The sequence below is a fragment of the Anguilla anguilla genome, chromosome 2, assembly GCF_013347855.1.
Source record: "Anguilla anguilla isolate fAngAng1 chromosome 2, fAngAng1.pri, whole genome shotgun sequence".
Lineage (NCBI taxonomy): Eukaryota > Metazoa > Chordata > Actinopteri > Anguilliformes > Anguillidae > Anguilla > Anguilla anguilla.
Window position 1 is genome coordinate 30,076,406 of NC_049202.1, and position 27,936 is coordinate 30,104,341.

Sequence of the window (27,936 nt, forward strand, 5' to 3'; positions counted from 1 at the left end):
CAAATACCGGACCGGACCGGTAATACCGAATTCTACCACTAGGTCGCACGTGACTCAGCCGCTCCCGAGTGATCCCTACTCATTCCTCTTATCATTTACCCAGTTACGGTCTGACCCTATACCAGGTTGTAACAGATGGAATATTGTATACTGTCCCCTGTGCAAATTGTACAGTATATTTATTTGCGCTGATCTACTTCTCTCCCCAGTGCTGTGACCTGTCCATGTTTGATCTGGTGGACCTGGAGAGACGTGTGTCCCGATATCAGGCAGATGTCTTCCTGCCTCGCAGGAAGGTAACACCTAGGCTGGTGCAAGAAATCATGGACTCCCCAGATCCACCACCACGACCCAAACCTGTTCGTATGAAGGTCAACAGGTATTTATTCAGTAAAATTTTAATACTTTAACAGTATCAAAATCCTTTTTTTGTTGAATCAAGGAATTTGTGAAACAAGAAAAATACATATACAGTTGTTTAGTGTTCTATTTGGCACTGCCACCCCGAGAGATCTTGCTGTCAGAGGCAAATTTGCATATATATTTTTTTATTTATACACAGGAACTATTTGTTGTTTGTACAACAACCACCACGTGGCAAATGTGAGCACTCAAATCATCATATCTGACTCTTAACACTTCGACCGTGGGACTCAAATTAGAACAGCAGCTTGCAGTCAAATTACTGCGGCTCTTACTTTAATGGGAAAGGAGAGGAAAATCCATTTTAGTGACGAGTTGTAAATAGGGACAGGCTATTCTTGTTACTCATAACATTTTTGTGTGTATTTGAGTGAAATTTGTGTTTGTAAACGTTTATTCAAAGAATTTCTAGTTTTGAGCACTGACTAAAAGCTAATGTAATCCATTTTAGGCCCTGTCCACACGTACGTATTTTTCTGAAAACGTAGTTTTTTCCCTCTGTTTTGGCCTCCCGTCCACACGAAAACGGAGTTTTAGGTCACTGAAAACGAAGCTTTTTGAAAACGCCTTCCAAGGTGGATATTTTTCAAAACTCCGGTTTCTTTGTCTTCGTGTGGACAAGAAAAACGGAGCTTTATGAAAACGCTGACGTCATGACGTCAACTCGCGCATCAGTTACCATGGCAATTGGTGTATTGGACATGCGGCAGTCATTTTAGCGTCTCCTGTGGACGGAGATATTTTTTAAAACGCTGGTCGTGTGGATAGGATTTTTTTTTTTTAACGGACGGGGAAAAATCCGTATACGTGTGGACAGGGCCTTAGTTTCACTTAGGATGTAGGGGAGAGTCGGTGTAAATGTAATTCCTCATAAATGTCAATATATTTTTGTACACTGCTGCTACAGTAGCCATTTCAGGATTGTACACGCAATTCAGTCCTCTACCAAATGATTAATGGAAAAGAAACAGCCACCTGGTCACAGGCATTTATAATAAGCACAGCAGATTGGTTTGTATAGTAGGCCACTTGCTTTTGCTATTTGGTTTTGTTTGTTTTTAATGCATAAATAGGCTATGGCAAAATTATTTTTAATTATTTAATTATTATTATTTCATGTAAGACAACCTAATCTTGTTTAAAATGGTGAGATAAATGCCTCCTTTTGCAATGCTGTGGGACAATAAACATAACTTCATTCACAGGTCACTACAGTGTCCTCATGTCATTTTGCAGAACAATAGGCTTGGATGTTTTGATGTACAGTAATTTACTGTAATGGTAGTAAAAATCCAGCATAACTTATCCGACTTGATCAAGTCATGAATGTAGCCGAATTATAAATATTTTCTGAGTAAATGAGCAAAATCCAAGAACTGTTACATATATACCAATTCTCCCTGATGTTTGCTGCAAGTAGGCTATATAGTAAAAAGGTTTTTAATTTATTTTAGATAAATTGCTTGTAATCATGTCTCTCCTGTGAGCATCTATTTCCTCGTTTATTATATGGGGAAATAAACAATTATTGAAATAGACAATTATTTTTATATATTGATGCGTAGAAAAATATTTTTGTGACACCTTTGAGAGAGACCGGCAAAGATATGTGCAGAAAAGAGATCTGCAAGTAACTAAAATGATCTTAACTAAATTTCATTTGGAGATCTCCTTTCACCCTGCATCACACAGGTTCCTTTTTTTATGCCTCTGCGACGGCACAGCCGTGGCTGGAGGCATTATGTTTTCACGGCACAAACGTTATGTTTGGCACAAACGTCCACTTGGAATCAAGGATGAACTGATTAGATTTTGGTGGTCAAAGTTCAAGGTCACTGTGACCTCACAAAACATATTTTTGCCTTGAGGGAATTTCTTCACATTTGTCACAAACGTCCACTTGGACTCAAGGATGAACTGACTACATTTTGGTGGTCAAAGGTCAAGGTCACTGTGACCTCACAAAACACGTTTTTGGCCATAACTCAAGAATTCATATGCTAATTATGACAAAGTTTCACACATGTCTAATATGATAAAATGATGATATTTTATATCCAAACGGTCAAACAGAGCACTGGCTACTGGTTGGCGGAGGCATACAACCACAAGGCGGTATTTCTAGTTTTTTATTTCAGCAAATTTCATTGGATTTCTTTCATCCTGCTGTAGTGCTTAGCGTAGTATTTGTGGTCTTTTGTTGTTGCTGTTTTAATAACATGAAATTCCTTTTCCTCAAATAAATTGGTTATATTGGTTTATCCCCATGGTTGCCTACAGTAGCCTACAATGTGAATATAGTTTATTCTTTACTTTACTTTATTCAGTTTATTTTTACAGGGACAGTGCACATTAATAAACATTTCTATAAATGTTCCAGTTTAGCCAGCATGGCTAAATATTATTCTGCTGATAATATTTGATGCGCCAGAGAATAAGAATAAGAATTAGAGAATAATATCCCTTCTCCCCGCCGCCATCATTCAGGTGCTAAATAGTGGGCCAGGGGAGAGACGGACTCCTTCTCACTGGGTATCAACGCTTGACTATTGTCTGGCAGTGGGGATGTGCAGAAAATGGCACAAACAGCCTGTATTTATTTACTGAGTCAGTAAACTGTCCTAAATTTTAAGTCAGTCTGTCAGCCTGTATTATTGAGTCTGTTTGAATAAAAATATGCAAACGTTCACCTCTTAAAAAAAATAGATGAAACATTATTAGTTCGCTAGCTGGCAGGTATTAACTGTCACAAACAAGTAGCAGCTAATTAGTTTTATGGCTACCTTCATTTCCCTTATGGTTCTCAAACAACTACTGTAGTTCCACATCAGTTTTTGCTTCACTGTTACTGGATTAACGTTATTGACCAGTCACTTCTCTTGCCACAAATGCAATTGTCTCGGCAAAAAATCAAAAATGAATTTGCTATTTTTTAGTTTGCAGTGAAATAATGAGATATTGCATATATACAGCAGGTTAAACTATACATGTCCTGGATCAGAAATTCCTTGACCAAAAGTTCATAAAATCTAAGGGTGGATATGTAGAACTACTACAGATCTATGAAGCAAAAACTAAGCAGTGTGCCCATTGACTTCAAATCTATCCAAAATGTCTAAATTATGCATTGCTGTAAATCACAGCATATTCACGTATTTCACTACAAATCAACTGTTTTGCCTCAAGAACTCACTGTTGCATCATTTTTAAAGTGGGAATTACAAGCTTTCCGTCAGTACAGTGGTCTACAATATCTAGGGGTCCAGAAACATATCCAAAATCTCTCCAAAATGATGAGACTGCAGGGAAGGGGGTGCTTGTTAAATGAATGACTACAGCGACAATGGTGGCACTGCGAAACTCCATATTCGGCATAGTTGTTGTGAATCATCTACTAATGAAACTAAAACAAAGCGTTTCTGTTTTCAACTCATACTTTGGTTGCAGGAGCAATGAATGTCTGAGTTGAACAATCTAGGCATGCCAGTGTGCCGACCTCTAGGGAGTGTGCGCTAAGTTGTTAAGCTCTATCATGTGAAGTATGTAACGTTGGTCTGATTGCAAAGGTCAGACGAAGGAATGGATACCCTTAAAAGGAAATGGCACTTGCCATAATAAGTCAATGGTGACGTTAGCTACTTTGCATGCTAACTGTGTAACAGTAGATTGTTAAAGCTGCAGCAGGCAACTACACCCGTTGGCCCTGCCCAGAGAGGAGAAGACACACCCCCACCCTCTTGCTTCTCCATATACCTTGTCCTGAACGTTCATTAACATTTCTAGGTAGAACTCCTCGCCAAGCAGAATTACAGTGTTACAGACGTGCATAATGTTAACTACACTGAAAATATCAGTTCCAAGTGTCCAAGTAAGACAACAGAATCTTTTTCATTGTTGCTAATGAAGTGATGGTTTTGCTAAATTCACTACCTAGTCTAAAGTTTGCTATTTACCTGATGGTTCATGACAGCTAGTGCTAGCGAAATATATTTTTATATAAGCAAATTGTTGACCAAGGCTACCCTCTATCCCAGACTAAAGAGTTACCCAATATACCTAGCCCCAATTTGGTGCTCTACTGGATGTTTTACTGTAGGACCTTTCTGATAACTAATGACTAAGCAGGGTTCAAGCCGGTTCTAGCTAAAGTGATCTGTCCAACAGGTAACGTTAGCTTAGCTACCTAGCTTAACCTACCACAAAAATGGCGTAGCATTCATTTCTTTCCAAGAACGAGCAGCTGAATGAAGTAATGTTAACAGTAATATCTACCTAATGACTTTGGTGACTAAATTCATTGAAGGTAGCTAACTCAATTGGCAAGCGAGAAGAAAGATTAGGTAATTATTTGATGAAATTTAAATTTTGTCCAGTAGATACAATGCATGCTCCTCATCCGACTTTAACTCCACCCACTGCTGAAGTTTTTGCCACCTTGCAAATTGTGCTCAGAAGTTTATTTTAGTTTTAGAGTGAGCACTATCTAATTTTGTCTTTTTTTGGGAAGTAACATGGTGCAGAAGCAGGTCGTCGTCTGCCATTGGTGATTCTCTTTCTTTCTCAATGCATGTAGCTATGAGAAGATGCAGGGTCTGTCTCATTGTTGATTGTTTCATTACATAAATCGGCCTATCTTTAATTTATTCATTCAGGTCAAATGCTTCATTTTTAAATTCAGATATAAACGGTATAAACGGAGCATACGGTGCTGAATCTTTCTCACAGCAGCTCTTTCTATGATGGCTACAAATTATGCATTGGAATTTCCCTTTCTTTAAAAAGTTGCAACTGCTGTTACCAACACCTGTGATTAAGACTTGCTTGCCTGTTAGCTGGCTAACGAGATGGGCTAGTGCTGCTTGCCACCCCACTCACACCCCACTGTCTTAATGAAGGTTTCCTGGACCACTGTCAGGAGCTTGAAAGCTAGTTTTAACTGAATGTGGTTTACATCTTTTTTTACCCACATGTAGAACAATGTTTATAAGTATCTTTACATTAGAATGACGGTTGAACATGCATATGCACTAATATTTTATCCTTGTTTAATAAATTTACAAAATAAAATATTTAAAACTCACAGCTGCAACCTGATCATGACATGTAATATTAAATATACAGTACTGGCCAGAAGTATTGGGCCACTTGTGTTTGGTTTTATAATAAATGCACATATATTAACTGTTCTCCACCTAAGGTGTAAAAAAATAAAAATAAAATAAAAATAAAACAACCAAGTATTGATATTTTTTTCAATTTCTACTTACAATAACACAAAAATGAGTTTCACTGAAAAATAATCTTAGACAACTTCTTTCAAAATAGCCTCCTTTGGCTTTATTTACAATTAAACAAATTATTGGAAGTCTATCCAATCTATCCAATCATTTTGGGAGGGAGGGAGAGGGGTAGTTAAATTGACTGAGATCTTATCTACCTTAAGTTGTTTTAAAAATGCACAACATTGGCCATTAACTTTGGGCTGAATAATCATTCATTTTAATTTTCAAGTTTCATTTTAATTTTTCCTTCATAGGCAATGCTGATCATGTGCTTCTATTAGCAATCATGGTTTCGGATTGGGGAGTGGTTTCAGCCAGTGAGCAGGTTGTGGTCATTTTCATTTTCTTTTATTACAGCTTTGGTTTTCAGGTCTGGTTTTAGGACTGGTTTTAAGACTGGTTTTAAGTGCAGAGGAGAACAGAGCTCATCCTCAGACTGTAACAGTCTGCAGTATTTTTCTACACTTAGTAAAAGGGGTGTGTGCATCTTTATGTATATGGTGTATATATTGTGCAGTAGTGTTCTATCAGGCATTTGTAACCCATATTTGCATTTGACAGGATGTTCCAGCCATTGCCCAAGACAGACGGACGCACAGTGTTACTTGTTAACAGCCCCCGGCCCCCTGGTCCTGATCTTGGGGCTTCTCTTGCCCCGCGACCTCCTGTGCGCCTGGATACGGTCCCATCAGCCACAGCTGTACAACCAGCCCCTCAGGGTAGGGTCTCCAAGCAGTGAAAAGTAGAGTACAAGAATGTATATGGACAGTTAGGGAGGTCACATTGGTTCCTGAAGTCCTTAAACTGCATGTTTGATTACTGTTTTAGGTAAAATTAACTATGAAATGAGTAGCCCATTTAAAAATAAGGCTACAATTTTTTAATTCTTTGTGTAGTATTTTGAAATCACTTTCAAGGCTGCTTGACCTCAATTCCTGATCGATCCTTATGTTCTACTGTATTTCCATTTTTAAAAAGTAAATGCTGGTCTCAAACTACTACAGAGGTTTTTCTCTGAAGGACCAGCTTTGCATTAGGGACATTAGTCTTGTCATGGTGGCTGTCACCCCCCATCCTCTTAGTACCCCATCCTCTTAATGGTATTTTCAGTTTCCCACAGGGTAAATCACATCCTTTTACCTACTAATGCAAGTACTTTCTCACCTGCACAGTTGCTGTGTCCACAGTAGCTGCTACCACCCTACCACCACCCCCAGTGCCTCTCAGCATTCCTGCATCAGTAACAATGTGTGCTGGGTCAGGTGCACCTGTGCGGCAAGGTCCTCCTGTTCCTGTTATGTGTGTGCGCCCCCCTGCTGCCTCTGGGGCCTCCCCTTCACCAGCCTTCAGTCCGCCACCCTCCAGCGCCATGACACAGAGGGTTCTACTGAGCCCAGACATGCAAGCCCGTCTGCCTTGTGCGTACTTCTCATATTACCAGGGTTTCAATAATAATGCAGTCTACATTTAAGCAGTTGTCTGTTTCATAGTAAAACAGCAAAACAAGAGCAAGACAGCTGTGTGTGCATGTGTGTGTTTGCAAAAGTAGGCCCGCACACATTCTTTCATCATGACTGAAAAAAATGAAACTGTACTGCATAATTTCTCTTAGTCTTTAAAAAATACATACCAGTTATTTGCCTGATGAAGTGATGACATGTTAATGCATATAACAGAAGAGCTTGTACTATACCAATGACAAGTTGTTCCTGTCTGTCTCTTTCACATTCAGCTGGGGAGGTAGTCAGCATCGCTCAGCTGGCTTCTCTGGCAGGCCGGCCTGTGTCTTCCTGCCAGGGCAGTAAACCGGTGACCTTTCAGCTGCAGGGCAACAAGCTCACTCTCTCTGGAGCCCAACTCCACCAAGTCGCTATGGCACAGCCCCGCCCCGTCCAGGGTCAGTGCTGATGGCTGTGATAATTTGTTTTCTCTGCCTGTCTTTGTGACTGCATGCGTTTTGTGCTTCTGCATCTGATCTTGTGGTTGTTTTGTTTTTATATTAACACTATTGCACTTCACAAACCATCATAGTAGATTTTGTTCCTCATTTACCAACTTACCATTGTGTGTGTTTATTTTTATTTTATTTATTTTTTGGTTGGGTTCGGGTGTCATGATCGTCGGTGTATGAAGCAATCAAGAATACAAACTAAAGACATCTTGGTGCATTTTAAAAAGGAGATTTGTCTGTTATTTTGGAGAACTTTTTGCATTCTCAGTTCTTGTTTCTAAGTCCTGTTTCATCAGCAAAATAAGAACCAATAATGTACAGTAAAACCTCAGAGATACAAACAAGGGTTAGAGTTATTGGTCAACTAATGACGGTATGAAACTGGAAGTAGCATATGCAGGAATGCCTTATCAATATTAAGCGTTATCACTCATGTTAAAACGCAGACATTAAACCAAAATGAGTGACACTAAGTGATTAAAAAATACTTGAAATGCCGTCTAAATTAGACAAAGGGACATATTGATAAAGAATATACTATGTTGTCTATAAAGAATGACCAGAACAAAATCAATTGGCTTGCAAAATAAGCCAAAGATTGCAAGTAGGTCACTGAAAATAAATTGTATATTTTACAAAAGTGGTGTAGGGAGACATGACACTTGTAATGAGATACCAAGACAATGAAGGATGTAAATTTACATTTTTATATTTTCACATCACATTAACTGTTACAAACAAACTTCAGTGTTTCAAACGACATAATTCTTGATGCATTCATAATCTCCAAGGTTCTACTGTATTTTCAAATACTCCTGGTAAATGTACAGATGTGAGCAGCAAACAGTTGTCTGGTTTGTTTTTAAACAAAAAATGCAGCCCATTTAAATTGAAACCATTGGAAGGCATTAAGCTGTGATACCTTAACTCTGTAGGGAATGTAGTTCATCTGTTATCCAGTGGAGGGCAGCACCACCTGATCAGCCAGCCAACACAGGTGGCTGTGATTCAGACGGTCAGTCAAGGAGGGGGCAGCACAGTCAACACTCACCCTCCGCCAGCCCCCTCTGGACCTCCTGGTCTAGCGTTGCCTCTCAACACTGCACAAGGTACAATGCTGTCTCTTCTGCATTTAAGGGTAATTTGCTAGATTACCATATTAAAACATTTTAGAGTTGTGATATTTTTTATTTATTCAGTCTAACTTCTAAATTAAAACTGGCCAAACAATGGGCTACATGTTCTGAAACTGTTTTTGTCTGGCACTTGAAATGCTTCACTTTTTATCCTGAAAAGGTGTTGAGGCTGTCATCTAATTCAAATGGTTTATTCTGATAAATGATTAGACATATTTATGATACTGTTCAAAGATACAAGGAAACTTCAGAGTATACAAAGTATCTATTTACTTAAAGTTTTTTTTTCTTTTTTTTTTTACTATTTAGTTGGTACTTTGTAAATGAAACAAGCCACTCACCTACTTCACTCAAAACAAATGTATTAAAAACTACACATGCACTTTTTAACCTCTTCACGCACATGCCAAATCTGGCCAATCCTTGCCCATTTAGGGGGTACCCTATTTAACCCCGAGTGAGCAGCATGCCGGCGTTCCTAGATCGTTCAACTCAGACATTCATTGCTCCTGCAACCAAAGTATGAGTTGAAAACAGATACGCTTTAATTTAGTTTCATTAGTAGACGATTCACAACAACTATGCCGAATACGGAGTTTCGCCGTGCCCCCATTGCCACCCTGGTCATTCATTCAGCAAGCACCCCTTCCCTGCATTAATAAAAATATTCCTTCGCCACCGAAAATTCGTGTTCCGTCATAGCAACAAGATAAACCCAACAACAACCCTAAGACATGCCAATACAGCAGTGAAAACGGTGCTCACTGAATAACGAAATAAACAAGACAAAGTTTTCAAAAATCATACCATGTAATTCTACAGTCAATATCTGGGACTAAATATTGAATAAATATACAACCTTACCATTGGTTTTACGCATAGAGATGTCCCTTTTGAGACTGAGTGGTCATATTGTCTTGGACAATCCGTTTGTGAAATATACGCGCATTTGTGATTCCTGGGTACCTTCCAAAATAGCTGTGCATAATACCACACGTGACTTCATTGACAATTAATTTATTCAGTAGGCGACAGTATAAGCTTTTTAACGATATATAACGTCTAATTTTGCATTTGGAGTAGCGTTTTATAGCTCAGCGTAACCGAAAGTTTTCTAATCATCACATTAACTTACGCATTCACTCTGTGGTAGCAGTAAAAGACACTGCACCTGACGAAACGTTATCAACGATTTTTCATAATTTCTTTGAAAATATTATTATTGAGGACGTTTGAGCATAGCTAAGCCATATGTTTGCTGATAGACCTAGCTGTGCATTGTTTTCTGGAGTAAGACAGAAGCGGAGAGAACGGCATCATTGATTTACTGTCTTTTTCTCTATCTACTGAAAACAGTTAAGATTTCATCATCGCTATGTAAGTATTACTGCTCAAAATATTTTGGTTATATATGTTAATTTTGAAATTGAGTGTTTTTAAATAGGTAAGTGGTATTTTATAATGAGGATATTTCACACTAATGTAAGTGTTTGTTGCTTAGTAGTTTTTGTGATGCATGCAACAGTTTGAAGTGAGAGTTGGAACATTGCCAAAACATGGTGGACGGTTGAAAATTGTTTTCATTTCATCCCATCCCCATACAAGAAATCATTGCATACTGCAGAGTACAGAAAAACATACAAGAGTTAATGATTACACATTTAGGCACTGTACAAACTGTTCAATAAAAATACCAGGATTAAAAATTATGCTGCATTATGTTATATTGACAATCCTTGTAAACAGAGTAATTTCGCTCAAAATCATATTTTAAATAGTTTAACATCAGGTCAGGAAAGTGATTCACATTTTTAAAATTTTCATTGAGTACACAGTATTAAAATTGAAAGTAAGCCAATAATAATTAAGCTCTGCAGATACTTTTATTTAATTTTTTTAACATTTACTTTAGTTTAAAATTGCAATTGCAAAATACCATTAGCGGTAAGAACCTGTGTAGGCTCATGCATGGTATGCCACAAGTTTAAACTGAACACTGCGACAAGCCTACTTTATTCTTTTTTTTTTCTTTCTTTTTTGCAGGGTTAAATAAACTAATGCGACTGAAATCAGGGACATCTATCTGTCAACGTATATGCTCCTTTACCGAGCTATTGACTTTTGTGTTTGGTGTGGCAGTCGTTGTCAATTCCATGTTTTCTGATCACAACCACAGAATCTGAATCTGCGCTCTCAGTTTGCAAGGAGTGTCACTAAACAAAAAGTTTAAAGTTGCAATGAGGATACACTGTTTGTATGTGGCGTCATGTTTGGCAGTGGTTTGATTTCAGCTGGGTTATCCCAATTGATTATACTCCCAGCTCGACTGAGGCGGCAGGACCTTAGAGTATATAATATGTAGAGACAGCGATGCCAGTAGAAACCTATGGGGAGCACATCAGAACCAGGGAGTATCATTTTTTGCTCAAAAGACACGCTCCGTTGTGTCCTTGGTCACATGTCTAATTGCATGTACAACAGGGATAGCTCAGAGTGGTCCAGTCCTACACGCCAGCTCGACCACTCTTCTCTGGCAGCAGGGCGACTTGCACCCTTTGCCGTCCGGGTGAATGGTTCTCGCGCGTCCCAACCATGGAGCTTCTCCACTCTAGCTCCCCTGTGGTGGAACAATCTCCCTGTTCCTGTTCGAACCACTCCCTCATTGCCCATCTTCTGCCTTGGTCTGAAGACTCATCTCTTCAGACTATACCTGGATTAACTAACGATCCCCACTCTGTGGGGCACTCCCAAACTGGGATTATTTTTATCACTTAAATCCCCCTCTTTCATTCTACACATGTACCTCCTGTGCCACTTTCATACCTCCATCCAGCACTTATAGTGTATTTTGTATCATTGTCTTGATGTTCTAGCTTGTCATGCCTCCTAGTTTGACTTAGCATAGGTTAGGTCAGAGTAATGTTTACTGTGTGAACTGGACTTAATGTGTTCATGGCTATGAATAATGTACACAATTAGTATTGTACTTTATCAGACCTGTATTTTGTAGTTGTTACAGTGACCTTCAGTATGCCCTTTTACGTCGCTTTGGATAAATGCATCTGCCAAGTAAATGTAATGTAATGAGTAGTGATGTGAGGGCTACGCGGAGCCCATCCCCCTTTTCCACGAGTGATAATGAAATACCAGTTTTCATATTGGCGAGATTGACAGCGATGCACTTATGTATCGAGGACAAAACACAGCGCATTCACAGATTGTAAGCTACATAATCAACATTGAGAAATGTGTTTTTGGTCCACATCAAACAATTTATCAAGTTAAAACTGACAATAGTGATCTCCTAAACGTTTCTGCATCGTCCTTATCAAAAAAAACCTAACTATCGCACCCTCATGGTGATGTGCAGCGTCAGGTAATTAGACAGCCAATGTACAGAGGTAGCGAAATGTCTTTTACTGTGTTGTTTGTGTAGGCTATGATGTAATTGGCCAAAACCTATGAAAGTCGCTAATGCAGTTCTCACGGTACAAGGAAAACATAATGTTATTTATGTTGCCTAGCTACTATGGGAAGCGTTACTATAGGCCTAACATTTCTTGAAACAGTTTAGGTAAGCTAATAAGGGAATTTGGTAACAATACCAGCTTCACTCCCTGTTCAGGATTTAGCTTGACTAACTGAAAAGTTGTATCCCTGAGTTTGAACCTGAACAGTGGATTTAGTTGTAAGCAGCACAAACTGGCATTTTGACAAAATGGCTTTACCTATTACAAATGTATCAACACTGATCAATCTTAATGGAATAACTCCTGATTAAGGTTAGCTGACATGCCACAGTATTATTAACCTATCAGGATATTGAATTATATTGCCTTTTTAAAAGACCAGAGCCATAAACACTTCTCAGACCGTTATATTTGGTATTAAGAAAAAAAAAATCAGAAACACAGTTCTTCTTAGGTTTTCAAATGCCTTTTATTAATATTGCAGAATGCCATGGGGAAACATGAAGGGAGCCTACACATTTCAGCCTGAGCCTATAGGTTTTATAGGGATGCTGGCAGGACAAATTAAAGAATTAATTTGTTCGTCATAGGTGACTTCTGGCAGCACTGTAATTATGACACAAAACAGCATAAGAAAGGCAATTGGACTAATGTGGCTTTTCTTTCTGCCTAATTTTTAATCCGTGAAATACTCCACCTTCACCTTCTGCTTAATCACAATTGTTTTAATATATTATTGGACAGAATCAGTCTTAAATGTGAAGCTCATGCAACTGATTAAAAACCTGAAGAATTATTCAATTTATATAATTCAAATTAAGACATGGATATAAATAAATGGTCTTTAATCATGCAATGATTATAAATAAATGATGCAATCATGATGTCTAGTGTTTAAATTTAATTTATATATTTTTCATCTTTATAGCTTATTAACTATACATGTTCTTAACTTTCTGCCATAAATGCCCCTTAGAAATGCTTTGGGTTTTCTCTCCAAACTCTATGCACGATATACATATCTCCAACTTGGACGTTAAAATGTGACGTAGGTTATCATGTATAATCATTTTTAAAAATCATGTCTTTGTGTGGTAGGAAAAAATAAATTTCTTCTCAGAAAAATAATAAATGATGTTTTTATGCCTCTGCGACGGCACAGCCGCGTTCGGAGGCATTATGTTTTCGGGTTGTCCGTCCATCCGTCCGTCCCATTCTCGTGAACGCGATATCTCATGAACGCCTTGAGGGAATTTCTTTCTTCTCAAATTTGGCACAAACGTCCACTTGGACTCAAGGATGAACTGATTAGATTCTGGTGGTCAAAGGTCAAGGTCACTGCGACCTCACAAAACGCGTTTTTGCCTTGACTAATATGGGAAACAATATTAACTAGGCTATAGCCTATTTAGGTGAACCTAAACACACATTTTATAAATTTTAATTACGATAAGGCACACATCCACAAGGACCAAATAGTGATGATCACGTCTACAAAGATAACTGCACAGAGAAGCGGATTGGAAAGTGTGAAATTCCACTACAACTTCCATTGCATTTCTTATGTATAAAACCATTCTGAAACCCAAAAAAACCCGCTCTGTTCATTTTATCTATAATTTAATAATATGTATATACACATTCGTCCTCCTCTCCGCCACTGTCTCCACACTGTCCAGTTCCAACCTGATCACCTAGCTGGCCTTCCTTGACAACTTGTTGAGACTGCTGACCTCCAAGCCTTGATAGCACCACCCCAGCACATCACCGCGAAAAACAGAGTACTGGCTACTGGTTGGCGGAGGCATTCAATCGCGAGGCGGTATTTCTAGTTCTTTTTAATATAGTTGTAATATCATGTATCACCTCAAATTTACGTATTTCAGATGCCTTTGGAATACTACAATGATTTTTTCTTCATTGAAAGTACTACCAAAATGTCACTTGTCAAAGTGTGACAGAGTTACATTGTTGCGATCAGATTTTTGTGTGTTTTTTGATTTTTCTGTATCTTGACTCATAAACACTAAAGGATAGGCTACAGTACAAATAATATATAAAGTAGCCTGTAAATCACGATACACTGGTAAGACTACAGTGATTGATATGCACTAAAAATAATACTCCTGGTAATATATAAAATAACAAAGTTGCCTTTTCAGGAAAATCTTCCTTCATGTAATATGGTTTCTTATGCAAATAGCTATGTGGTGCCGTCATGGATATGCATGCTGACGTATGACACATTCTGGCGACTTCAAGCAAATTTTTGAGCATGCATTTGCTACTTTCTGTGGGAAAAAGTAGGTAACATTGGTTACACGCCACTGATGAATTCTTCCTGCATTTGACGGTTGGCGGGTGTTAATGTCAAGCCCTGGTTGTTGCCTACTAAAAATATGAAAGTCAACAAAACATTTTTCATCCACTCTTCTCTAGCTAGCCAAAGCATTTAAGTTGCTTCATTCACGGTTCCTTTCTATACCCATAAAAATCTACCTAGTGCATAGTATAGGTGCATATTGACTAAAACTATTTTCTTTTTCCTTCAGTGCCCTCCTCTGTGGTGACCAGCCCAGGAATTGTGAAGATAGTAGTCCGCCAGTCAACTGGGAAGGAGGGAGGGGCAGTCTCTTCCCTGGCTGTGCCACCACCCCCTCGTCTACCCACTGTTCCCTCTCCTGACACTGCCCCTCATGTCAATATCAGCTCCTCTTTCAGGCCTTCTGTCACTATACAGCCCCCTTCCAGCCACACTGCCCCTTCCGGAACTACCTCAGCTCCCACTCAAACCCACCTCACCCGTCCAGTCTTTAGGGTTTTGCAAGGTCCAGCAGTTGGCACAGAGCAAGGTGAGGAAGAATGATTGTTACGAAAAGAAACAAACTCAGTAAACTGCTCATATTGTAATTCTGAGAGTAGCCCCTGTAATTGTAGCCCTTATTTAGCTCCTTTAGTTGACCTGCATGCAGGATACCAGTTTGCCACTGGTCTGATAGTGGTTTGATCTGGTCTGAAATTATGGCCTTTGCTTTACCACTTACCATTCATGTAGTCTTGTCCTAGGAATTGCAGTGTTAAGAGACATTGAGAGACCAACAATCAATTAAAAATAACCAATCCATGGCGTTGTGGTGCCAATCCTGTTTTTTAGTATCCCATTTAGCATAAATTATTGGGTGAAATTTAATTTTCTCATCCAAATTAAACATTGAATGACATTTGTTTCATGCTTCACTGTATAGTGAAGCATTGTGTTATTCATTGTGCACTGACACGTATTTACTTATTTGTCAAAATAGGGCTTGACCTAAACAATTTCACTAGAATTGAATCAATCAAGTAGCTAAATTTTGCCTGCTCTACAGTGTGGAACATTGTCTGGTGGTTGGCCCACACATACAGCAAAGCTGGACAGCTTTTATCAAATTTCTGACCTGGAGAATCACTCTGTTATGTGTTAACCTTATTATTCAAATAAAGAGATTAAACTTGAAAATAGCGTTTTATATAAATAGCAGTTTTAGAAGAATCAAAAATCTTTTGAATACACTCACAGCAAAGCTTTAAAGTCTATAGCAAGATTACTGATCTTGGGTATTGCTCTTACCACAATAATGTGTGCAAAACTGGCCAGCCTGAAGGGCTTTATTGCAGTGATTCCAAAGGATTTATAAGGAAACAACTGCATGGTTCCCTTCCTTGATGAGGCAAGATATTGTGATTGAGAGAGATTATTGCAAATACAGAGGCTTGACCCTCTTTGATGGTCAGGGCAGCCCAGTTTTTACTTTCTTTAGTTCTGACAGATTCTTCGACAAATCCATTAACCCCACCCTCTTCATGCATTTGGCTCCGTCAATGCATTACTTTACGGGCTGCAGCCAAGTGACTTTGCAGATGAGTCGAGTCTTTTTCACAGAACAGAATGCACTGAGGGAGGTTTGAATTCAGTAGCACCTTCAGTATATAGAACAGCATAGAAGTTTGTGATGGGATAGTGTGACCTGTAGAAGGCTCACAAATGACATTCATGTGGCTGTAGACTTCTGGGTGCCTTGTTTTTCTGTTGAATAGCCGGAGCCTTGCATAAGGCTGATTCTGTGTGCTTTTTTGGGTGTCTGGCTATGATTGCACCAGCTTACCTGCTATAGGATTGTTTCAGTGTTGGATTGAATTGGAATAAATGAACTGAAATGAATGTGTTCCTGAGTTCTCTGAATGTGCACTGTCTCTTTCAGCCAGTCAAGCAAAGCAATTTGATTCCCCAGTCTCTACGGAGGAGCTGAAGGAAGCTGCTGCTTCCATGCAGAAAGGTAAATCTTAAAGGCTAATTGGTATTCAAACTGGACTTATAATATATGGGATAATATTTTGCCCAATGATACAGAATACTGTGAACTGATGCTTTCCTTGAAGAGATAAGAATTCTGTAAAGTACATTACATTACATTACAGTACATTACATTACAGCCATTTAGCAGATGCTCTTATCCAGTGCGACTTGCGCAACGGCAGTGTCCCACCCTGGTATCGTACCTGTGACCTTTTTGTTACAAGACCAGCTCCTTACCCATTATACTACAGTACCGTCACTGATACCTTGGACGTTTACAGTTCTGTAATGCCCTTATCATCCTCATTTGATCTTTCTTGGGTTTGGTATGGTCAAGCATGGAAGTAATGGGAATATTAAGGCCCTTGTCATTTTTGTTGTCTTCTGCATGACATAGTCCCTGCCGCACTGAGAATTTATATGGTGCAAAGCTCTCCTTTGATACTAAAAAGCATTGTGATTGGAGTGGAACCATCTTTGACTGTCTTAAACAGGCTTGGCTCCATCAGTAATTGTAATTTGTCACCTACCCTTGATCATGTCTATGAATTTAGTGATAAAACGGTAAATCCTCCTGCATATTCATTTTATATTCCCTATGATTGTTCTTTCCCCTCTTCTCTAATTTAAAGTAATAATCTCGAAGATTTTCATTAAAATAAATGTCTGTTAAGTCACTATCTATCTCCAAATTAGGTAAAACAATGGTGATTAGGCGTATTATATTAATTTATATTATTATTATTATAATTTATGATTAAAGAACTGGGTGTCTGTGGCGACATTCCTGGGAAAAAATCACAAGCGCCGCATAGTGAGGAGTTTTCCATCACCCAGAGAGGGTAGACGGAGCTAACGCAACAGGCTCGCTCTTCAACTCACTTGCGTGTGAGCGGCGTACTGTTTTTTCCGGTGTCTGCCAGCCTTACAATAACAGAAGGGGGCGGGGGGGGGTGTGGTTATGGAACCCTAAAAAGTTTTTGTATAACATGCGGTCATATTATTTGTTGATGTAGATTTCGTATTACATTTGATGATAATGTAACGTTACCACATTACATAGCTATTTGCACAGCTAACGCTAGCTACCGGACCATGTCAAGAAAGGCAACATTAGTTTAGACAACGTTGCGCACAGTATCCATCTCTCATATCAGGTAACGTTGCGTTAGCTAGCTAGCTAATGTAAATAACACAATCTAACGTCAGCTAACAATTATAAAAAACGTTAGCTAACGCTACCGACCGGTTCCGACATCGCAAACCGTCTCTCGAATGCAGTGCTACCTTGTGCAACGTTGCAGTGTGGCTAACTAAAGGCCAGTTCAGATCAATGATTCGCAACGAGACTGGGTGCAACTTGAAAAATTCCAAGATGTCTGATTGTAAACGTTCTAAAACTGCACTTGGCGATTTGACAAGGTGGGTCTTTTGAGACCCCAGGCAACGGCTTCAGACGCTCTGCAACTAACCAGTTCACACGGCTGCAATTTTCTCTGCAACATTCTGAAACCGGTTCGTCTCGTTACAAATCATTGATCTGAACTGGCCTTTAGTTAGCTACAGGTGCCAACTGACTGACGTCACACAGGCGACACTGGTTGGATCCGGTTGGATCTATGGGAAGTGAGGTCCAAAAACACACCTGCAATTACCGCTTCTCGCCATTGATACCGCCAAAGAGAACGAAACGGAAATCTTCGAGATTGTAACTTTAAGTACACAAAGTATGCTATTTAGAAAGTGTAAAGGGAATGAGCAAAAATGTTTTACTGTACAAAATTTTATTTTTGTCTGCGAATAGTTAGACCCACCTTTACAGGTTGCTCAGCATTCCATGCCAGTTGCATGTCAATTTTTTTTTCGTGTCTTAATTCAACAAAAATTATCACACTTTCCAGGGCTCAACAGTGATTCCATTTTAGGAGCTTTTGCTCCTGAAAATTTGTGTGTGCTAACTGGAAAAATAATTTAGGAACACATCTACTAATTGGGTGCATAAGATTGCTTTTTTTAATTTTTATTTTTTTACTTATGGGAGCACATGCTCCTTGGAGAAAATGTTAGCGTGGAGCCCTGCTTTATTTATTTATTTATTTATTGATTGATTGATTGATTGAATGAATGCACACATCTTTGGGGTGTTCCAAGAATTAAAAATGGATTATTTCTGGTATATGTTCTTGTACATAAGCGTGAGATGTGGCAGTGCCGGGGAACACTGAATTCATATGGCACCTTGCTCTCATTGAATTGCTCTTTACCTAATTTTACAGCATAGTGATTCTGGGCTTTATATCAGTTGTAAATACTAAAGGGTTCCCCCTTATTTTGTAACTTTCGTGACACCAGAATATTAGCATGCTTCACCATATGCCAACATATAAATGGTAAATGGACTGCATTTTTATATAGTGCTTTTATCCAAAGCACTTTACAGTTGATGCCTCTCATTCACCCATTCACACACACACTCACACACCAACGGTGAAAGGCTGCCATGCAAGGTACCAATCAGCTCGTTGGGAGCAATTAGGGGTTAGGTGTCTTGCTCAGGGACACTTCGACACACCCAGGGCGGGGGATCGAACCGGCAACCCTCTGACTGCCAGACAACCGCTCTTGCCTCCTGAGCTATGTCGCCCCCCTTCTTACGTTCTTATGAACGCTTACGTTCATTCCCCACCAATTTATTGGTGGACCTCTAATTGAAATTCACACTTGCCCTTTGGTTTTCCAAAGGCTTATTTAAGTCATTTGAGAGTTTAATTACCTCTTAATCCTCTGTGATCTACAAAATGTTTTTTTAAACAATAATGTAATGCATTAATGGTTTTATTTTATAGTCAGTGGACATTCTCTGTATGTACGTTGAAAGGCTTTGTTCTTCATATCAAATGCTAAGACTTAAGTTTGGTTAAAACTTGTTTTCCCTGATTTATACAATTTGTCTTAATAGGCTGTGAGTTACCATTTGTTTGCTTACTCTCCTTTTCTTTAGGTCGAGTAAGTACACCTTCAGGACGTGAAGACAATACTGATGTTATAACCCTACGAATGGCAGCACCTCCCAACATGGGATCCTTTGGAGTAGGACATGGCTTTCCACGAGCTCGGACACAGCCTCCCCCACCTCCACGCTCCCCCTTTTACATGGTGAGCTAATGGAACTGCTGTCTTGTGTACAGATTTGGCTCACAATGGTTTGTGCTTGAAACTGTGGAAAAGCACAATTTCAATTGTTTCTTTACTTAGTATCAGAATTGGTTACCATAAGTTGAGATAAAACCATTTTAGCCCATTTTTAATTCCTTCATATAATCCAGTGTAAATAAACCCTGAAAGAAAAAGAACAGCCCAAAATTGCCATGATATTGCTTTAGCGTCACTACACCTTCTAAAGTTCTTCAGCTCTGATTTTCAGGACCTCCATTCATTCACAGTATTAATGTCGAGTTGCGTTTTTGTCCCCTCTCAGTCGTGGCTGGCAAATCGGCGCAAGTTGCAGCGTGAATGTCGCCTCAACCGGATCCTGCTTGTCAATGAACGGCATTGCAGTGCTAAGCCTGTATATGGTCGCGAGGTCTTGGATTTCCTCACTTTTCTCCCGTGTGCTGCACCATCCCCTCCTGCCCCTAAAAACTGGGGTCATGCAGGACACACCAACTGCTTGTCCGCTCAGACTCCTACCCCTGGGATCTACTGGACGCAGAGTGAGGCACTGAGAGCTGCTATTCATTCAACAGAAGAGAGGTTACAGCTGCTGAGTGACATCATAGACAGGTAGAGTGCTTGTTAATTTTGCCCTACAGTTTACTCTATACCAGGGGTCCTCAATCTTATCCAGAAAGGGCCGGTGTGGGTGCAGGCTTTTGTTCCAACCAAGCAGTTACACACCTGATTCTACTAATCAAGATCCTTTGCAACGAAGACTCTAGTGTTTGATTAGTAGAATCAGGTGTGTAACTGCTTGGTTGGAACAAAAGCCTGCACCCACACCGGCCCTTTCTGGATAAGATTGAGGACCCCTGCTCTATACCTTAATCACAAGACAAGGGTGAAAGTCATGTAGTTGCAATTGGAATATCCCTGATTACATTTACATTATTTATATTTTAAACATGTGCAGTCTACTGTTTACTTTTTTTTTTTACTTTCTTGCATTAATGTTTGACTTTTCAGTTGCCACTTTGTGAGACTGTTGGCTGAGATGAGTCTTTGTGGCCCATTCTATTAGGTACATCTTCATTGTCCCACCTGTGGAGGCGCCACCTATCACCATGCACAGTTGCCATCCACCTCCCTGGCTGAGCCATCAGCAAGCTGCCTTCTCCTCTACCCTGTCCTCCAAACTTGCGCCCCTCACCCAGTCCTTACACCGCGTCCAGTGCAACATGAGGACCCACTTCCCTGACCTTAGGCTGATCCAGTATGATTGTGGTGAGTTCCCATTTGCCTCTTGGTGAAGTTTTATATACCCCATCCTATTTATCTGACTGCTGGCATCAAAGGTTTGCAGGATACCTACTTCCACACCAGTTTCAAGTATCAAATGGGATATTTATAAAATATAATAAAACATTTAAAACACTGGAGAAAATTGGCAACTATGAAATGCAATTTCAAACTCCCTCCATTCAACTTTCTTGACTCGGTGACTAATTGCAACAGCGTTTTTGGTTTCACAGACTGTTCAGTGTTAATGAAGCAAAATCCCTTAACTTCTCTGCCAAAAATACTCTTTTTAGTGTTTGTTTTTGTTTTCAAGATTTTGCATTCTCATGCAGCACATCCAAACACTGAGTACAATCCAGCAAAATCCAAACGGGGAAACACGGTGGATTCCCCATAGCTGAAGGACGCTGTTGTTCTGCCCACACCAGCCCAGTCTTCAGGCCATTGCACTGGGCCTAGCATCATTTCAGTTTTCTCCATTTTAATTTGGAGCAGTTCATAAAATTTTAATTAGTGTATACAGTCCCCTCCAAAAGTATTGGAACAGCAAGGCCAATTCCTTACTTTGTTTTTACAATACACTGAATACATTTGGGGTTGAGATAAAAAGATGAACATGAGACAAGAGTTCAGAATTTCAGCTTTTATTTCCTGGTATTTACACCTAGATGTGTTAAACTACTTAGAACATAGCACCTTTGGTATCAGACCACCCAATTTTTGGGTGAGCAAAAGTATTGGAACAGAGAGTATTTAAGTAAATGAAAGCAAATAACACTTAATATTTGGTAGCATATCTCTTGCTTGCAATAACCGCATCAAGCCTGCGACCCATTGACATCACCAAACTGTTGCATTCTTCTTTTGTGATGCTTTTCCAGGCTTTTACTGCAGCCTCTTTCAGTTGTTGTTTGTTTCGGGGGGTTTTCCCATCAATCTCCTCTTCAGGAGGTGAAATGCATGCTCAATTGGGTTAAGGTCTGGTGATTGACTTGGCCAGTCTAAAACCTTCCACTTTTTCTCCCTAATGAAATCCTTTGTTGTGTTGGGTCATTGTCTTGCTGCATGATGAAGTTCCTCCCAATTAGTTTGGACGCATTGCTCCGTAAGTTGGCAGACAGAATGTTTTTGTAGACTTCTGAATTCATCCTGCTGCTACCATCATGAGTTACATCATCAATAAAGATTAGTGAGTCCACTCCAGAAGCAGCCATGCAAGCCCAAGCCATGACACTTCCTCCACCGTGCTTCACAGATGAGCTTATATGTTTTGGATCATGAGCAGATCCCTTCTTTCTCCACACTTTGGCCTTTCCATCACTTTGGTAGAGGTTAATGTTGGTCTCATCAGTCCATAAAACTTCCAGAACTTTTGTGGCTCATCTCTGTACTTCTTTGCAAATTGTAATCTCGTCTTCCGATTCTTACTACTGATGAGTGGTTTGCATCTTGTGGTATAGCCTCTATATTCTCTAAATCTTCTTCGAACAGTTGATTGAGATACCTTCACCCCTGTCCTGTGGAGATTGTTTGTGATGTCACTGACTGATGTTTTGAGGTTCTTCACAGCTTTCACAATGTTTCTGTCATCAACTGCTGTTGTTTTCCTTGGTTGACCTGTTCGATATCTGTTGCTCAGTACGCCATCGGTTTCTTTCTTTTTCAGGACATTCCAAGTTGTTGTACAAGCTATCCCCAATGCTTGTGCAATGGCTCTGATTGATTTCCCCTCTTTTCTAAGCTTGCTTTTCTCCCAACGACAGCTCACTGGTCTTCATGTTAGTTTATCTTTTATAACACAAATCTAGTTTTCACAGGCAAAACCCAAGGCTAAAACCAAGAGTAGACATTCAGAAGTATTTATTGTTTAACCAACCAATCTAACAGGACACATCTGGGCAACATGAAACACCTGTCAGTCACAGGTTCCAATACTTTTGCTCACCTAAAAATTGGGTTGTCTGATACAAAAAGTGATATGTTCTAAGTTGTTTAACTAATCTAGATAAAAATACCAGGAAATAAAAGCTGAAATTCGGATCTGTCATCTCATGTATATCATTTGACCTCAAACTCAATTGTCTTCACTTCATAGCAAAAACAAAGGAATTGACCTTGCTGTTCCAATACTTTTGGAGGGGACTGTATTTCGAAAAGTTTCAAAATATACACTTGCATTTGGGAGGCTTTTTGCACATCGTGGCAATTTTCCACTTGCTAGAATCTGTCCTTTCTAAATGTCTACATCTGTAGTTATTGTGTTTTCCATATTGCTATAGTTCTGACCAACTACAGTTCTAACTAGCACTCTTTGGGTGAACAGTTATTGAAGCACTAGCTTTTCACAATGCAGTTGGCCATAAATAATTTGGAATTAAACTTGATTGTATTAGCCCTTCATATTTTTTCACTTTATTTATCTACTATTGCTCTCTCGTGCTTTAAAGGTAAGCTGCAGACCCTGCACTCCCTGCTGCGGAGACTGAAGGGTGGGGGCCATCGTGTGCTTATCTTCACTCAGATGACCCGGATGTTAGATGTGCTGGAGCAGTTCCTCAATTATCATGGACATATCTACTTGCGGTTGGATGGCAGCACCCGAGTGGAGCAGCGACAGGTGAGGGAATTGCAGAAGGCAGGCTGGAAGTAGTGACAGTCGCGGTTCATTTCTGTACCGAAAAGAGAACAATTTCACAGAATTGTTCTTAGATATTCCCACCAATTTGGGAATTGCAACATATCGGTTGAAGGCAGGCAATCCACTAGCACTAAGAGTTGAAAATTTTCACAAAACACAAAAACATGACAACAGATAAGACAGACAAAACAACCACGTGAAGTAAAAATCTGAAAAGTATAACTAACAAATTATTTATTTGGTTATTATGCATTTATTTGGTTATTATGTACTCATGCTTTCTTATATTTAGGTGTCCTAAAATGTTAAGCTGCCAGCGTCCTGAGGAATTAAATATTCTGTAGCAAAAGGGGTCTCCCGAACTAGGTTACCATGAGGAAAAAAGTATTTTAGTTATGAATGGATGTTTTTTTAATTACGGTGAAAAAGGAGACCAATCCCCAAATCCCACAAAGGGTTCAAATCCCCAACTGCAATGGAATTTTGAAGGCTCGTGGCCGCTAGGTTTAAATCTGAGACGTTCTGGCACTTACAGCATTTTGCGAGTAGCCTACATATTTAATTAAATGTCGCTTCTCATAACAATACAAGTAAATGCGGAAACAAAGATAACCCCACTTCAAAAGTCGCACAGAAGATTGTGCCTTTACCCCCAATGACGAGGTAATGCCGAGGGAAGCGGTTCATTTTTTACATTGTACACTATTAAAGGAAGCAACTGTTGTTTTCTGGAAAGTCAGCGATTTATATATTATTTGATTACACTGTAGCATATATGCCATTATGCATGCAAAAATAAACTGTCAAAATATGTTTTTTGAAAAATTGCTAAAACCGTTTGATCTTCTAATAGGAATTTGCATCATGACACACCGGCAGCAGGTGGGGAACTGGCAATCGAAAAGACGTGTCTCCTTTTAACCGTAATTTTTTTTTTTTTAAACACTCAGTAAGAAGGGTTTTAAAACACTTACTGTAGACAAGATCTTGGTGAAGTGTAGTTAATGAGCACTACACTACAAGATAGTTATCTATCTCTTCAAGCAATAGCTGGCCTAATTATACAGTCAATTTCTTTCATGACAGATTTTCTGATTTACACCTCTAATTAGGCTACTCATTTGTGAAACAAAAGGAACCTGCTTGGTGGGTTTTGTGACAAAAAAAGGCACGAACTGCCTGTAATTCTTTAATGATTTGAAAAATGATAAGAGACACTATAGGCTAAGTGATTTATTACCATTTTTAAATCATTGCACTAGTGAAAACAAATTGAGTTTCACTAGTGAAACTCCACAGTGTTGGAGCTTGGGTATTAGGACAGAGGGTGCGAAGCCAGTTTAGGGGGTCCCTTATTTTACAAATATTGCGGTGACCCAACAATGCTCGTATGTATTGGCATATTGCACTTTGTTATAGAAAAATAGCTCGTAGCTATGACCACAGCAATCGTGCAGCGAGGCTATATCACAAACACGGTTAGGCTAACAAATAAGTTTCTGATGCATAATTGGTATCACCCATGGCCCTTTAATGGTTAAAAATGCAGAACCCTGCCAAGTAGTACCGCTAATGTTGATTTCGTAATGACCGTGCAGATCACATAGCAGCACTGGATTTCTGGAACTTCATTCATATAATTGCTGGAATTTCCACTGTATCCAGGAGAACACAGACGAGTGCTCTCGTCTGACACACACAATGCCAATTGCCATTTCTTATCACACCACAGCACAGTAGTCAGGCTAACAGAGATGAGTCAGAGAAATCATCACATGCAGATTAACATTGTTAAACAAAATTTTATCGTCATTTGGTTACGTCTCAGAGAAAGGCACCCTCCCTTTTTGTGTTTATAAGGAAGTTCCAGTGATTTCCTGTACATGGTGTATTATTTTTTCCTGTATATTTATTGATTCTTTGGGAAACTATACTTATAGTTTTTCTGTTATGTTTTCATCGGTACATACCAACCTTTTAAAACACCCTGGAATCTTTAAAATCATATTCTAGCACCTTTGCTTTACTTTTTACATTGATACATTTAAGTGCACTCAAAACAGGTTGTTTTCTATATATCAAGGGCAAGGGATTTCTTCCATCGTCAGAAATGTTTTCTGTCCTTTGTCAGTCGTCCTCCTACTGATATTTCCTGTAATCTCTTTCAGGCTCTAATGGAGCGATTCAATGCTGACAGGCGGATCTTCTGCTTCATCTTATCAACCCGTAGTGGCGGGGTTGGGGTCAATCTGACAGGAGCCGACACTGTAGTCTTTTATGACAGTGACTGGAACCCCACCATGGATGCCCAGGCTCAGGACCGTTGCCATCGCATTGGTCAGACCAGAGATGTACACATCTACAGGTAGGACTGCCAAACACACCTCAGTGTCCTGTGTAATGCAGGGTTTCTGCCAGTCTATTGCAAGTCCGGCGGCCCACCAGGCCTAAGCATCGGGAAATTAAAAAAAAAAAAGTATTTTAAAGATGTTTTTTAAACTACAGTTACAGTGGGGCGGCTCGGTTGGACAGCTCATCAGCGACATCTGTTGGATAAAACGTGAACGCACTATAAGAAAACAGCAGGTTTGAGATCAGTGTTCTTTACCCTCATTGTGCGTTGTGACGTTCAACACTTGACACTTCCAACTATCACAAGCTAACGTTACCTAGCAAGCCACCATTTCTTATTTAGTAGGCTAACTAACCTCGTTACGTACTTCCGCGTTATCACTTAATCTCGTTGGTAAGTAGGCATACATTCTTTTTATATTAACTTAAGCAGTGTGTAGGTAACGTTAAACTAGTAGCATGCATGTAATGTTCGATACATTGTAACATTACATAACTTAATAGCCATCGAAATAACGACTTCACTTGTTTATTAATAACGTTAGCTTGATGACATCGATGTGCACGACAAAGTTGTCATAATTTTTTTCCCGACCGTGAAAACTGCCGAACTTGTTTACATTTTGGACAGATGGCTCCTCAGTAAATCTATTGTTGTTTCCGTCGCAGCACTTTCGACACAAAAACAATCGGAAAATCCAGAAATTTCTTCTTACGGTGAAGAGTGCCTGACCGGCAAACGTAGAAATGTGTTAACACAGCGGCAAAATTAGGCTATATCTAGAAATACCATCTTTGGGGGAAAACGCTATGGTTGCGGGTCAGGCGCTCTTCACGCATACCTGCAAACTAGTCGCTTTTCGGCGAAATTTGCCGTTTTGAATCCAAAATAGGTCATTTGTGTGATTCGTGTAGATCCGATGAGTTTTTTTTTAATTTGGGGGGTGGGGTGGTTAACCTAGCAAGTTTTCACTGCAGGTTTTCGCCACAATCAGTAATGAGCCAATAACAGTTACACCACCGCCGTTTGTGGTGTTCACTCGCTGGGTGACGCTGTCATAAAATTTTCCCCGACCGTGAAGACTGCCTTACTTGTTTACATTTTGGACAGATGTGGCTCGTGCTAAATCTATCGCTGTTTCCGTCGCAGCACTTTTGACACACTTGAATTTCTTTCTGTTTCTTTTTTGTAGCTTTATTTTGCATATTTTTTGCTGGAACCCTATTGGTTTTGTTCTGTTTGGTGGTTCTGCTTCCATGAACACCTTATGTCGGATGATGCAGGACGGAAAATCGGAATTATAGATGCAGCACAAATTGGTGGAGTTGGGGTGTATTCCTGACTCGGAGAAAAGTGCCATCCAACCTCACCTGAAAGCAGGGTTGGCTAATTTTTAGGGGGGTACTTAACAATAGTGTTCAATAAAAATTAAGGCCTTATTTTTTACTCTTTCTCCATTGGTGGGCAACAACACAAGAAGACATTTCGTTGGTCTTTCAGGGACTTAACCAACTGTCTCCTTGCCTCTGCCACCACTATGTGTGTGCAACCATCATGACGTAAATGTGATGTACACTCCAAAATGGCCTATTTAGGGTTCCAAGCTGAGGAGCTGCTGGAACCCTATTGTTTTTGTTTTGTTTTTTATTATTTTATTATTTTTATTACTTATAATTTTTCCGCTATGGGAGTCTATGGGGACCCCTAGGTAGATTTTTGTGAAATTTAGCACACTGATGGAGCACAGTCCAAGGTACTACCTCACCAAATTTAAGGTCTGTACATTAACCCCTATAGCCCCACCAACAGGTCACATTTGAACTTAGTCATTCTTTTTTCTCTAGATTTCTAGGGCCCTGCTTCAACGCAGGTCAACGCACCCACCCAAATCA

The 27,936-nt window shown here is 39.6% G+C and overlaps 1 protein-coding gene across 7 annotated transcripts in view; it reads left to right on the forward strand.

The window, feature by feature from the left end:
• The window catches only part of srcap (Snf2-related CREBBP activator protein), a 121,389-nt gene that overhangs the window by 69,740 nt on the left and 23,713 nt on the right, over nt 1-27,936 (forward strand). For 6 of the 7 annotated variants that reach the window (XM_035404436.1, XM_035404437.1, XM_035404435.1 and 3 more), the window contains 12 exons: nt 210-379; nt 6,267-6,424; nt 6,878-7,123; nt 7,438-7,602; nt 8,592-8,765; nt 14,815-15,114; nt 16,504-16,578; nt 19,600-19,754; nt 20,077-20,381; nt 20,836-21,038; nt 23,501-23,670; nt 25,860-26,056. In XM_035404436.1, coding sequence (XP_035260327.1) covers nt 210-379; nt 6,267-6,424; nt 6,878-7,123; nt 7,438-7,602; nt 8,592-8,765; nt 14,815-15,114; nt 16,504-16,578; nt 19,600-19,754; nt 20,077-20,381; nt 20,836-21,038; nt 23,501-23,670; nt 25,860-26,056 — 2,318 coding nt within the window. The remainder of the gene's footprint in view (nt 1-209; nt 380-6,266; nt 6,425-6,877; nt 7,124-7,437; nt 7,603-8,591; nt 8,766-14,814; nt 15,115-16,503; nt 16,579-19,599; nt 19,755-20,076; nt 20,382-20,835; nt 21,039-23,500; nt 23,671-25,859; nt 26,057-27,936) is intronic. The other variant, XM_035404438.1, reaches the window with a different exon arrangement.